Source organism: Hemiscyllium ocellatum, chromosome 30, assembly GCF_020745735.1.
Source record: "Hemiscyllium ocellatum isolate sHemOce1 chromosome 30, sHemOce1.pat.X.cur, whole genome shotgun sequence".
Taxonomy (NCBI): domain Eukaryota; kingdom Metazoa; phylum Chordata; class Chondrichthyes; order Orectolobiformes; family Hemiscylliidae; genus Hemiscyllium; species Hemiscyllium ocellatum.
In genome coordinates, this window is record NC_083430.1 from 28,704,056 (window position 1) to 28,716,826 (window position 12,771).

At 41.1% G+C, this 12,771-nt stretch overlaps 1 protein-coding gene across 1 annotated transcript in view; it reads left to right on the forward strand.

Annotated features, from left to right (window-relative positions):
- Window positions 1-2,459: 2,459 nt before the first annotated feature.
- adprs (ADP-ribosylserine hydrolase) overlaps window positions 2,460-12,771 on the forward strand; it is a 28,041-nt gene continuing 17,729 nt past the window's right edge. The window contains exons 1-3 of the mRNA XM_060847258.1: window positions 2,460-2,634; window positions 5,930-6,026; window positions 11,947-12,154. Of these exons, the coding sequence (XP_060703241.1) occupies window positions 2,460-2,634; window positions 5,930-6,026; window positions 11,947-12,154 (480 nt within the window). The remainder of the gene's footprint in view (window positions 2,635-5,929; window positions 6,027-11,946; window positions 12,155-12,771) is intronic.

Sequence of the window (12,771 nt, forward strand, 5' to 3'; positions counted from 1 at the left end):
CTCTCATCAGCATTTAGCAGCCAAAAGGGTTTACTGACATCATGTGACAAGTTCCCATAAAAAGCTGCTTCTGCGAGGATCTAACAAGTTTTTGAGCTGTTGGTGTTCTGTGAATGCAGTGCTAGTTGTTCCTTGAAAGTTTCATTAGCAGTAAAGTGCATCAAATCAGTAAATTAATCTGATATCTTTGGATGGGTATATGAATAGGAAGGGTTTGGAGGGATATGGGCCAGGTACTGGCAGGTGGGACTAGATTGGGTTGAGATATCTGGTTGGCACGGACAGGTTGGACCGAAAGGTCTGTTTCCATGCTGTACATCTCTATGACTTATAAGAAGCAGCCATGTGTCTCAGTTGTAACATAACTATTAAATAATAGGTAATAAGCATATTCTGTTTATCATGACTGAGCCTTTCTGTGGCCTACGACCTTGTGTGGGTATCCTTTTCCACTTGGCATCAGCAATGTTGACTAACACCGATTAGAAGTAAAAGCAGAAAGAGCTGGAGAAGCCCAACACAACTGGCAACACCTGTGAAGAGAGAAACAGAGTTAATGTTTCAAGTCCTGTATGACTCTTCTTCAGAACCGAAAGGAGCTGATAAAATTATGTTTTTATGCCATTTAAAGTCATAGAGATGTACAGCATGGGTATATAAGTAGCTGAAAATGTGTTGCTGGAAAAGTGCAGCAGGTCAGGCAGCATCCAAGGAGCAGGAGATTCGATGTTTCGGGCATAAGCCCTTCTTCAGCCCTTCTCCTGCTCCTTGGATGCTGCCTGACCTGCTGCGCTTTTCCAGCAACACATTTTCAGCTCTGATCTCCAGCATCTGCAGACCTCCTGGGTATATAAGTAGGAAGGGTTTGAAAGGATATAGGCTGGGTGCTGGCAGGGTGAGACTAGATTGGTCTCGGGTGTCTGATCGGCATGGACAAGCTGGACCGAAGGGTCTGTTTCCGTGCTGTACATCTCTATGACTCTGAGCTGTCAGAGGAATTCGAGGAGGCTGGTGCAATTGCAACATTTAAGAGGCATTTGGATGGGTATATTAAAAGGAAGGGTTTGGAGGGATATGGGCCGGGTGCAGGCAGGTGGGACTAGATTGGGTGGGGATATCTGGTCAGCGTGGATGGATAGGACCGAAGGGTCTGTTTCAATGCTGTAAATCTCTATGACTCTATACCCTAGCTCAAGAGAAGTCATTGAATTTGTAATATGAGATTGCCTTTTCTCACCACAGATACTGCCAGACATGGTGAGTCTCTTTGTTTATATGCACGAGCTCCCCAGCACCATTGCTGCTCTGATGTTCCACTGCACCTGCTCAAATGAATCATCAAATTTCCTGATGTATTGGACACTCAAGATTATAGGAGGACACCGGCTCTGGAAGTGCTGCAGTGGAGGATCCACTCACCATTTGACGAAGAATGAACTGACTTGGATTCAGGATGTTGCCTCGACTGGACTAATTTAGCGCTTAAGAGAGACGATATCGAACAAGATTTGTTTTCTTTAGAGCAGAGAAGACCGAGACGTGACCTAATTCCTGATTAAGGTGTACGAAGTATGAGGGACAGAGAGAGGCAAGATAGGGAGAACTCTTCGTAGCAAAATTGGCAGCTTAGTAACAGTTCCCTTCACCTCCGCTATTTTTCTCTTCCGAATTTGGAGATCAGTCTGTCAACACAGCAACTGGCGAGAGTGGACTCTGGGAAAATCCCTGCAGTCGCGCAGCTTTGCGAGAACGTATGTTAGTAGAGGTGTCAATAGCTGGGGCACATATTTAAGATAAGGGTCAGGGGATTTGAGGAACGAAATTCACGCATGTCATCAAGACGTTTAAAAACTATTTAAATGAAACCCAGCGGTTTAAAAACAAAACAGTAATACTGGGAAGTGGATGTACTGGCGGTTCTGGAGCAATGTGCTAAGGTATGCAAAACACGTTGGACCAGTTGCAAGTTTTGCTGGTTTCTCCTTCTGGGAGGCAAATGTCATACATTGTTGGGAAATGCATCTCTATAGATAAATAACAGTTATCTAGATTCGAATTGTTAACTTGTCCTGTCTCCGTGGATGCTGCCTGACCCGCTGTGATCTCCAGCGTGTTTTGTTTTCACTTCCGATACCAGCATCTGCAGTCAGTTGTTCCTGGGACAGATAACCAGCAGCCAGTGGAGGGGCTGAAGGGCCGCCTCACCTTGCCGCGAGGAGACTGACAGTGTTCCCACCGGATTGGTCAGCTCCTCTGCCTTTCCGCGGATCCCATTGGACCAAGTTCAGAGCTCCTTCTTCAACCCCCCGCCCAACCCAGGCGGCAGATACCGTCTTTCTATTGGCTGGTGTTCGTTCGTGACGTCCGTCTACTGTTTGCGATTGGGTATGACGCCGCCAATCGGCGCTCACCGCGCGCCCGTCCCGCCCTCATGCCCCGCCCCCACCACTCGAGCCAACATGTCGGCGGTGAGCAAGGCGCTGAGCCCGCCCGCTCTGTGCCGTTTCCACGGGGCCATGGCCGGCGCGCTCTTGGGGGACTGTATCGGCGGCGAGTTCGAGGGTAAGGAGCTCGTTCGGCTGCAGGACGTGATCGGAGCCGTCCGCGCCCTGGAGGAGCACAGGCAGGAGGAAGGTAATTGCCCGAAAGCCCATCAGTCGCGACCGCACTTTGATGTGAACAGCTCCCCGGCCCCCGGGAGGCTCCAGCCCGGGCCCAGCAGCTCCTGTCCGGCACAAAATAAACCCTGTCACCCCCCCCCCCCCCCCCCCCCCCCCCACCTCAATTCCCATCCGGCCCCTCACTGTGCATCCCATGTATCTCTGTCCAGCGGGTTCTAGGGTGAAGTTTAATTGGGATGGTTGATGTTTAGTTTTGGACTAAGTTAAAGATCACACAACACCAGGTTATAGTCCAACAGGTTTAATTGGAAGCTCTAGCTTTCGGAGCGACGCTCCGGCATCTCCAAATCATAGTTTTGGACTGGATTAGTGGTGCTGGAAGAACACAACAGTTCAGGCAGCACCACTAATCCAGAGTCTGGTTTCCAGTATCTGCAGTCATTGTTTTTGGTTTTTGCCCGAAACGTCAATTTCTCTGCTCCTCGGATGCTGCCTGAACTGCTGTGCTCTTCCAGCACCACTAATCCAGCGTCATTGTTTTTAACCAGTTTATTTTTGGACTGTCTGGTCCATTTTCTTTTCTGACGATGGAGTCTGGACGCCAACCTTTCCCGGAAATCCGTGTTTTTTTAAAACTACTTCCACTTCTACTTCATTCCTGATGAAGGGCTTTTGCCTGAAACATTGATTTTACTGCTCCTCGGATGCTGCCTGAACTGCTGTGCTCTTCCAGCACCACTAATCCAGAATCTGGTTTCCAGCATCTGCAGTCATTGTTTTTACCTCCACTGTCAGTTCAATTTCCAGCGGAGAAGTAAATAATAGGATTCAAGTCTTGCCCTGCCCCTGTCTGCATTTTGCCTGGCGGCTGGGAAAGGTAGTAGCCTTCATCGCGGGATAAATGTTCTGTGTATCTGACCTTGTCCTGTTTATTGAAATAATGTAGGAGTGAATGTCCACACTGACTTGCAGTTTCCATGTAGGGTCAGCTTTAATATTTTTAAATGGTTTCCTCACACTTCATTAAGGCATATGCAAATGCTGCATTATTTTAATAGCAGCAACTTTTCTGTGAAGACATTGCTTTGTTTGAGAGCTTGGGAATAGGAAATAAAAAAAAGATGATTATTATTTGAGGTTGAGGACTTTTTAGTGGAACTGGAAAGAGTTAGAAGGGCAACACGGTTTATGTAAGTGCACAGTCTGGAAAAGGGGGCAGAATACAACAAAAGTCCTCTGACCTGAAGACGAGAGACTAAATGATAAAAGGGATAATGGTACAAGGAAGATTTAAATGATAACGGGGAAAAATAAAGGAACAACAGATGTGTGTGGAGGAGACAAATGGAAGAATAACCAATAAATGCTTTCTAGAAAATTGGAGGTAGAGGTGATGGAGGAGAAAGTGAGGTCTGCAAATGCTGGAGATCAGAGCTGAAAATGTGTTGCTGGAAAAGTGCAGCAGGTCAGCCAGCATCCAAGGAACAGGAATTTCGACATTTCGGGCATAAGCCCTTCTTCAGGAATTCCTGAAGAAGGGCTTATGCCCGAAACGTCGAATTTCCTGTTCCTTGGATAGAGGTGATGGTCTAGATTTATTGAACTCATTACTTAATCTAGAAGATTGTATGGCACTTAATTGAAAGATAAAGTGCTTTTCTAGCTGTTTGGGTTTATTTAAGTGTGCAACCATACACATACAGTATTAGAAACAAACTGACTTATTTGGCTTCTCTAAAAACTTTTAGGTTGCTGTGTGATCACACATCTTGGAGGGGGCATTAGTTTTGAGTAATGATTGTAAAATTAATCACAGATACTTGTGTGCACAAGACAAAGCTAAATGATTTCAGCCACCTGCAGTCAGTGTGTCAAGTGAATGGTCCATCTTGGCTTCTCCTGAAATTCCTTCAATCCCAGTTGTCCGTCATCAGGCAACTCCAGTCATGCCATGTGATATAAAGAATTGGTGAGCACATTAGATGTAGCAAAGGCCTGTTGTCATTCCTAGTATTAAAGAGCTAACCTGTAGAATTAGCTGTGCCTCAAGGCAACTGTTTTTGTATAGCTACAAGACCTGCCAGGAAATTACCCCAGTTTGCACAATTTCCAAAAAGCTGCATAAAGCCAAATAAGCTAAGCACCACTCCATCAGCCTGCACTTGATCATTGGTGAAGTGATAGTAGATGTTTTCGGTGCTATTGTCCAGCAGCAGTTACCAATAATTTGCTTGCCACTCGTCACTTCAGTTTGGGTTGATCTAGATCACTTGGCCCCAAACTGCATTTACAGCCTTGCTCCAAATATGCACAGAAGAATTGAATCATAAAGGTGAGGAGAGAACGACTTGTGCTGTCAAAAACAATTTGTGACCAATTCTGGCATCAGATAAAATTGAAGTGAATGAGAGTCGGGGTAAATATTCAATTGGTCAGAGTTGAGTCCAACACAAAGGCAGATGTTTGTGTTTGACGAATGTCAGTCATCATTAGGATGTAGCCCAGAGCCACTCCTACAGCTATACCATCTTCAACTACTTCATTTATAATGTACCTTCCATTATCATGTTAAAACTGGGGTTGTTTGATTGTACAGTATTGTATAACAAAATAGTCCACATCCACATGTGGCGTGACCTGCGCAGTATTTAGGCTTGGGGCAATAAGTAGCAAGTAACACTTATGCCATGCAAATATCAGATAATGACCATCTCCAAAAAAAAAGTAAATCTGACCACGTGCTGCTGTTGTCAGTGGCATGTCCATCATTGAATCTCCTACCATCAATATCCTCGAGTTTATTATAGACCAGAAAATACATTAATAACATGGTTCGGGGATACTGATCTCCGATGCTTAGCTTCTTGACCTTGAGAACCAAACAAGACTGTCTTGCTTTTCTTCTGCTTAGAATGCCACCATCATGTATGTTGGTGTTTGAAATCGAACAGGGTTGTAATGTTTTTAACATAATGCCATGTGGGAAACATTCATTACCTCAGGTAGCACCTGAAGATTGAATGGAGCGGAATTATTGTTTTAGATTGTTGATTGACTTCTGTTTTATTTAGCAACACAATGCATTAAACAAAATGTTTTCTTGCATTTGTGCTTGTCAGCCTGCATGAATGCTTCAAGTGTTAGTTGCTATTTCTGGATATGGTGAATGTTTTTGTTTTGTGGCCAAGTATTCACTGCTACGGTACCCTGAGGCTAATGCTTGATTTTAGCTGTTTGTTGTATTTATGTATTTTCTATGTTTTAGTTTATCACAGTGGATTATTTTAGACAATGAATTTATTTTTCAGGTTCTTTAATGTATTCAGATGACACAGCAATGACGAGGTGTGTGGCGCAGTCGCTGATCATAAAACAAGACTTTGATGAAATTGATATGGCTAAAAGGTAATAGATTCAATTTAAAGGGTTAAAGTACCATACAGTGGAAATCTTGTTAAATTGTCTTTTGAAAGTGTTATGATTTAAACCTAAAAGTCATTGCAAACATACCAAACTCTTAGCATCCCCTTCATTATTTTCTGTGATATTTTGCTTATTGCTCTGATTTACTTACTATGACATTATGAAGAATCCAGTGTGGAACGTCTCTGCATAGCTTATAGTAAATACTTTCACAGCCATTTCGCTAATCTTAACAGCCCATCCTAATCCTGCAGCACAGCAAACCCAAAAATGATTAAGACTAGAAAAACACCTTCTAAAAAGACCCTGGTCCTCCAAAAGAAAAAGTAGTTCCAGGTTATTAAATGTAGAAATATCAACAAATGCCTGCCTTTGTGATAAATGAAAGAGAAAGAAAAAGAGGTGATCGGTATCATCTTTGAGATTACTTAACAGTGTGGAAACAGGCCCTTTCAGCCCAACAAGTCCATACCAACCATCTGAACAGCAACCCACCCAGGCCCTTCCCCTACATTTACCCCTTTACCTAACACTACTGGCAATTTTAGCATGGCCAATTCACCTAACCTTCACATTTTTGGACTGTGGGAGGAAACCCAAGCAGACACAAGGAGAATGTGCAAACTCCACACAGTCAGTTCCCTGAGGCGGGAATTGAACCCGGATCTCTGGAGCTGAGGCAGCAGTGCTAACCACTGTGCCCCCCCCCCCACCCCCCCCCCACCACCCCCCCACCACCACCACCCCAGTTTTTCAGTTTAACAGATTCTTCAGTTTATTTACTCCTCCCAAAGCAGAAAACGTTTTTTGTTTTAGTAGAATAGGGTAGGGAGAGGAAATAAAGGGGTTTTGGTGTAGATATTTATGCTCCAGTTTCTCAAGTGGGACTTGTATTCCTGAATGTCTGATTCATGACAGAAAACTGTCCCACAGCTGTATCCTCCTCATTTTCTTTTCTAACTCCTTCCTCAAACTTTAAAAAATGCATTACAATATTGTCCGGATTTCAAAAAAAAGTAAGCATAAACTTCTGTTTAATTATTTTATTTTGCTAGGTTTTTTTTGGAGGTAAGTTGGTGGCTGTTCAATGATGTTCCCCTCAATTAATTTTACATTTTAGAATGTAAAGCCATTAGGATACTTAAAACAAAAACTTGGGTATACATTGCTTTTGACTTTCTCACAGAGAAACTAGGTAAAATTCTTTCTGCAAAATACCCCTGACTATAACCTATTTCTCATGTGGCTTAGAACTAGGTCCTAGTGTTCTATTATTAGCAATGATTAAGTACTGTACGTGAAGCATGTTGCATGGGAGACAATTGATTTATATCACAGAAGCAAGGGTAATGAAACAACTGATATATGCAGGCCATTCTGGAGTGTAGGACAAAGCATGTCATAATGACTTATAATAGATCAAGTGACAGATGACAACATGTTGGAACTTTTAATGGGAACTTGGGTATAGATGTGGGAGGGCAGAGTAATAAGCTTTATTGGTTAAAGTGTTATAGAGTCAACGAGATGTCCAGCGTGGTAAAAGACCCTTCAGTCGAACTCACGCATGTTGACCAGATATCCTAAATTAATCTAGTTATTTGCCAACATTTGGCCCATGTCCCTCTAAGTCCTTCCAATTCATGTGCCCATCCATTTGCCTCTTAAATGTTGTAATTGCAGTAGCCTCCAACACTTCCTCAGGCAGCTCATTCAATACTCGCACCATCCTCGGTGTAATAAAGTTGCCCCTTTAGGTCTCTTTTAAATCTTTTCCCTCTCACCTTAAACCTATGCCCTCTAGTTTTGGACTCCCCTACACTGAGGGAAAGATCTTGACTATTCACCCTACATGTGCCCCTCGCAAACTTAAAGTTCTGTAAGGTTATTGCTCAAACTCCAATGTTCCAGAGAAAGTAGCCCCAGCTTATTCAGCCTCCCTAGAGGCCAATAGCCACCCCCTTTCCCCAAAAAAAATCCTTGTAAATTTTTTTTCAACCCTTTCAAGTTTCACAACATCTTTTCTATAACAAGGAGATCAGAACTGCAAGTGGCCTACCAATGTCCTGGACAGCCACAACATGACCTCTCTATTCAATGAACTGACCAATAAAGGCAAGCGTACATGTGCCTTTTATCACTACCCTGTCTACCTGCAACTCCACTTTCAAGGAACAATGAACTTGGGCTCCAAGATTTCTTTGTTCAGCAACACTCCCCAGGACCTTACCATTAAGTGTATAAATCCTGCCCTGATTTGTTTTTCCAAAATACAGTACCTTGCATTTATCTAAATGAAACTCTATCTGCCACTCCTTGGCCTATCTGATCAAGGTCTCGTTATACTCTGAGGTGTAACCTTCTTCGCTGTCCACTACACCACCAAATTTGGTGCCATCTGAAAACTTACTATCCATACCTCCTATGTTCACATTCAAATCATTTATCGAAATGATGAAAGGCAGTAAACCCAGCATCGATCATTGTGGCACACCACTGGTCACGGGCCTCCAGTCTAAAAAGCAACCTTCCACCACCACCCTCTGTCTCCTACCTTTCAGGCCAGTTCTGTATCCAAATAGCCAATTATCCCTGAATTCCAAGAACAGATTAAAAGAGGCAATACTGGAAGAGAATTTCATTGTGTGTTTTTAGTGCTAACTGTTGACTCAAGCAAACTGTTTCTAGGAAGTTTCACCAACTCGTATTGCTCAACCCAAGCTGCCAGAATCTGTGAAGAAGATGAAGACTGTGTGGTATTATGGGGGCAGGCAGGAGAGTGTTTGTTTTTGTAACATGAGTTCAAGTATAATCACACAAGCAAGAGACAGAGGAAGGTAAATGGAAGACTATATGAGGATACAGAAAGATGGGAAGTGAGAGTTATATTAAGAGTGGCTAGAGATGCATACACTCTCAGATTTGAAGCTTTTGCAATCTGAGGGGTTCTGGACAGCACTATCAAATAAGCCCAACTAAATGAGTTCAGGCGTAGGACTTTACAGGTTGTAAACTAAGGATTTCCTGCCCAGCCATGTGCTAGAATAGATAGAAAGATCATAGAAATCTATTTAAGATGACGTTGTGATGTCAGAAAAGGGATTCCACTTTGGATAGTGACATTGGCTTTGAAACAGATGGCAGTCATTCTTCAAGGATTGGTTACGTCTGGACTGTGAGGTTAACACTGTACAACTAAAATGATTAAATAGGAGAATAAGGAGGTTGTTTAAACTGGAAACTGAGGAGTGACCATGAGACAATTATCCATTTTTAGACAGGGAAATCCATAACAAAAACTACAGCATGAAATTGCATTGAGACATATATTAGAAGGATGAAGAATGAGTTCAGTGAGATGGAAGCTAAGCTTGGTATATGACTGTAGAGTGACAGTGGAGTTTTTAAATTGAATAAAAGATTTGTGGAAGCGCAGCATTTAAAATTATAATTCTCAGTTTTAAGCGAGAAAACGTTCCACCATGACCAGTGGTGTGCCACAAGGTTTGATGCTGGATCCACTGCCTTTGGTAGAGGTTAGAAGCTAATTTTATTTGGAGCAGTAAATCTATAGAGATTAGAAAAATAATTTGAAAGTAGATTCCGTGCTGTTCATTTCTATGACTCTAAGATAAGGCAAGTTGAGAAATAATTCAGGAATTGTCTTAAAAAGAACAGAAAAGTAACTTCCAATTATATCAGTTTAAGAAATGGAATTATCAGTTATCAGTTGTATTCTGGAGAAAGAAAAATTGTCAATTTTGTACATCAGAAAATGGAATAGTATTGAAGTATTTCACATCTCTCGCTAAAAAAGGAAAGATATTAGTGAGAATTGAATCTTGAGAGAAAAAATGAATCATCTAGAGAAGCTACTGTGCTAAGACTCAGTGGAAAATATTTTTCAATCCGAAGGGAAATGAAGCAAGAAATCATATCTCAGGGCTTTGTGTGAGTGTGTTGAGGAATGGCTAATGTGGTACATAATTTTTGGAGAGACTAAGTTAATATAGTCAATTACCAGCCAGTTAGGTTTTAATATTAGAGTAAATTTTAGAGTTTAGATAAACTTGAAATTCCCATGTATCAAGCTTATGAAAATAATGGTTAGCAATCAGTGTGAATTTTAAGTGGTATGATTTAACTTCAGTGAAGAAATAGTCAATGTAGATAGGGGGATTGCTTTGAATATGTAGTGGATGGTAAAGTGCGATTCAAGAAATTACAAGAAAGGTTTGCAGTATTGAATTGACTGGGATTGCATATAGGATTGAGAACTGAGAAATCAGTTAAATTTTTTTCAGTGGTTTGGATACACACTCTAGAGGAATAATGTCAATATTTGCAATGATATAAACATAGATATAATCCTTTCTTAGGTGATGAAAGGAAGCTGTGCAAGATTATTGACAATATCTGGGAATGGGCGTAAAATGTGAAAATAGAACTCAATGCTAATAATGTTTGAACAGGGAAAAAAAAACAGGTATTATTCTGTGAATTGAAACAAACTTGATATAGTGGAAAGAACAGTACATGCAAACAAGGAATTTGCTTGTTCATGTTTAGAGTACATTAAGGTCATTCCCTTGCATTGATAAGGCTGTTAATACAAACTGAATATTAGATTTTATCAATGGGCATAGAATCTAAAGGCCAAGAGGCAATCAATGATAAGCTTTAAAAATCTTAAGATCTGTGTTGCATACATTATTGGGCTCCACACTATAGGTAGGTTGTCAAGCTTTAGTGAATTTGCAGAATATTAAGTTGTTACCTGATATAGAAAATAAAAACAGGAAAGCAGACTTGCAAAATTGGGTCCTTTTTGGTTCAGGATAATGCAGGTTACTAGGTGAATGACAGATGAATGTTTATATAAAGGATGGGATAGAGTGAATAAATAACTTTCAGTTGTTGGCCGATCCAACATCAAAGGCCACAGATTTAAGATATTTCGAAAATTGGTTAAGATAAATTTCTTTAATAGTTGCAAGGCTGTTGAAATCATGTCCAGAGTTGGTATTTGCCGCAGGAGCTATTTAATATTCAAGATTAGATCAGGTAGTTAATGAAGTGATTTAGCAACAGGACAATAATTCTGATTAGAACAATTTGCTCATGTGAAGTGTAAGTACAGGCCTGAACTGAATGGTCTAGTTCTATGTTCTGGCAGTTACTTAGAAGCCACGAATGTCATTTTAGAGCAGCTGCATATGAGTAACTCTTGCTTATGGGCAGTTAAAATGAAGATTAAGTACTAACTTGTTATTATGGCTATAATGATCCCCTCTGGTCGGGCATGTTCCACATAAAGCAGGAATAACAAGCATGAACCGTTCAGTCATATTGCAAGTGGATGAAAGATGGGACCAGCTAAAGCACTCTGCATCAGTTTATCACTTTCCATCCTGATAATAAAAGAAAATTGGTTTCTATCAGGAGGCTGGATACAGGATTCTTTGTCTGAGGTAGCCCTATAAGGTAAATGCTATTGGAGTACAACTTTTAGGAAGATAATTTTGCTGTTTAGGTAAGTGTACTGTAAATTGATATGGTGATGATCTAAGAAAAGTATGTGATATAAAAGCAAAAATTGCAGATGTTGGAGATGTGAAATAAAAACCAAAACTGTTAGAATGAAGAAGTTACTTTGTCTCATTGAGACTCAATGTTGACTCTGTTTTGCTGTCCTTAGATGGTCCCAGTCCTGTCAAAGTTTTCCAATACTTTTTGGTTGAGAAAGTTCTAGCATTGCCAGTTCTGATTATCCCTCTTCGAGATGAGATTTGAAAAAGCGTTTACTGCTGAATATATATTTTGATTTTTTTTTCAATAATGAATGAGATACTGTTTGAAGTTTATGAAAAAAAACGCATTACTTTTGTCTTTACTACCTTAGGTTTGCTGAAGAATACAAAGAACAGCCGGACCGTGGGTATGGAAATGGTGTCATTCGTGTATTTAAGAAACTTCTAAATCCAAACTGTAACGATGTCTTTAAACCAGCAAGGGAACAGTTTAAAGGAAAGGGTTCTTACGGAAATGGAGGTGCCATGAGGATTGCCCCAATAGCACTGGCATATCCTGATGTTCAGGATGTTAAAAAGGTCAGATTGATGGAGCTTTTGTAATTTAGTTTTGTTCAAATAAGAGATTTTATTATTGACTTTACTTTCTATTCCTTCCATCCACTGCCCCCTTAATATTAATAACATCTTTCAGAGTGGAAAAATTCATTGTTTAAATATTTTTCCCATAATTCCTCTATCATGACTGCACAATCTTCCTTGGCCTCCAAGTGTCTGTTCACTTGATAATTCTACTTTTCTCGATTAAAAACAAAAATAGAAATTGCTGGAGAAACTGGCAAGCAGCTGTGGGAAGAAACCAGAGTGAGTATTTTTGAGTTGGTGACTCTTCAAGAGAAGTTTTGGTAGTTTTGGGGGAGGTTGGATGGAGATGGAGATGGATCAAAACCCAGAGAGAGATATAAAAGGGGTAGGTAAACAAGGAAACAATAGTTAGTAGGCCAGGACAGAAGAAAGGCTGAATAAGTGATAGTAAGAGCTATGAGTTAGAAAATGTTGGCGTGGGAACGAGGTAGTGTGTTGAAGCGTGGCAACTGGAAGCTTGGGGTCATTTTGATGGACAGAGCGTTCTGTAAAGCGCTCATCCAGCCCATAGGGTCATTTTTGCATAAAATGCAAATGTGTGGGCTAAGCGT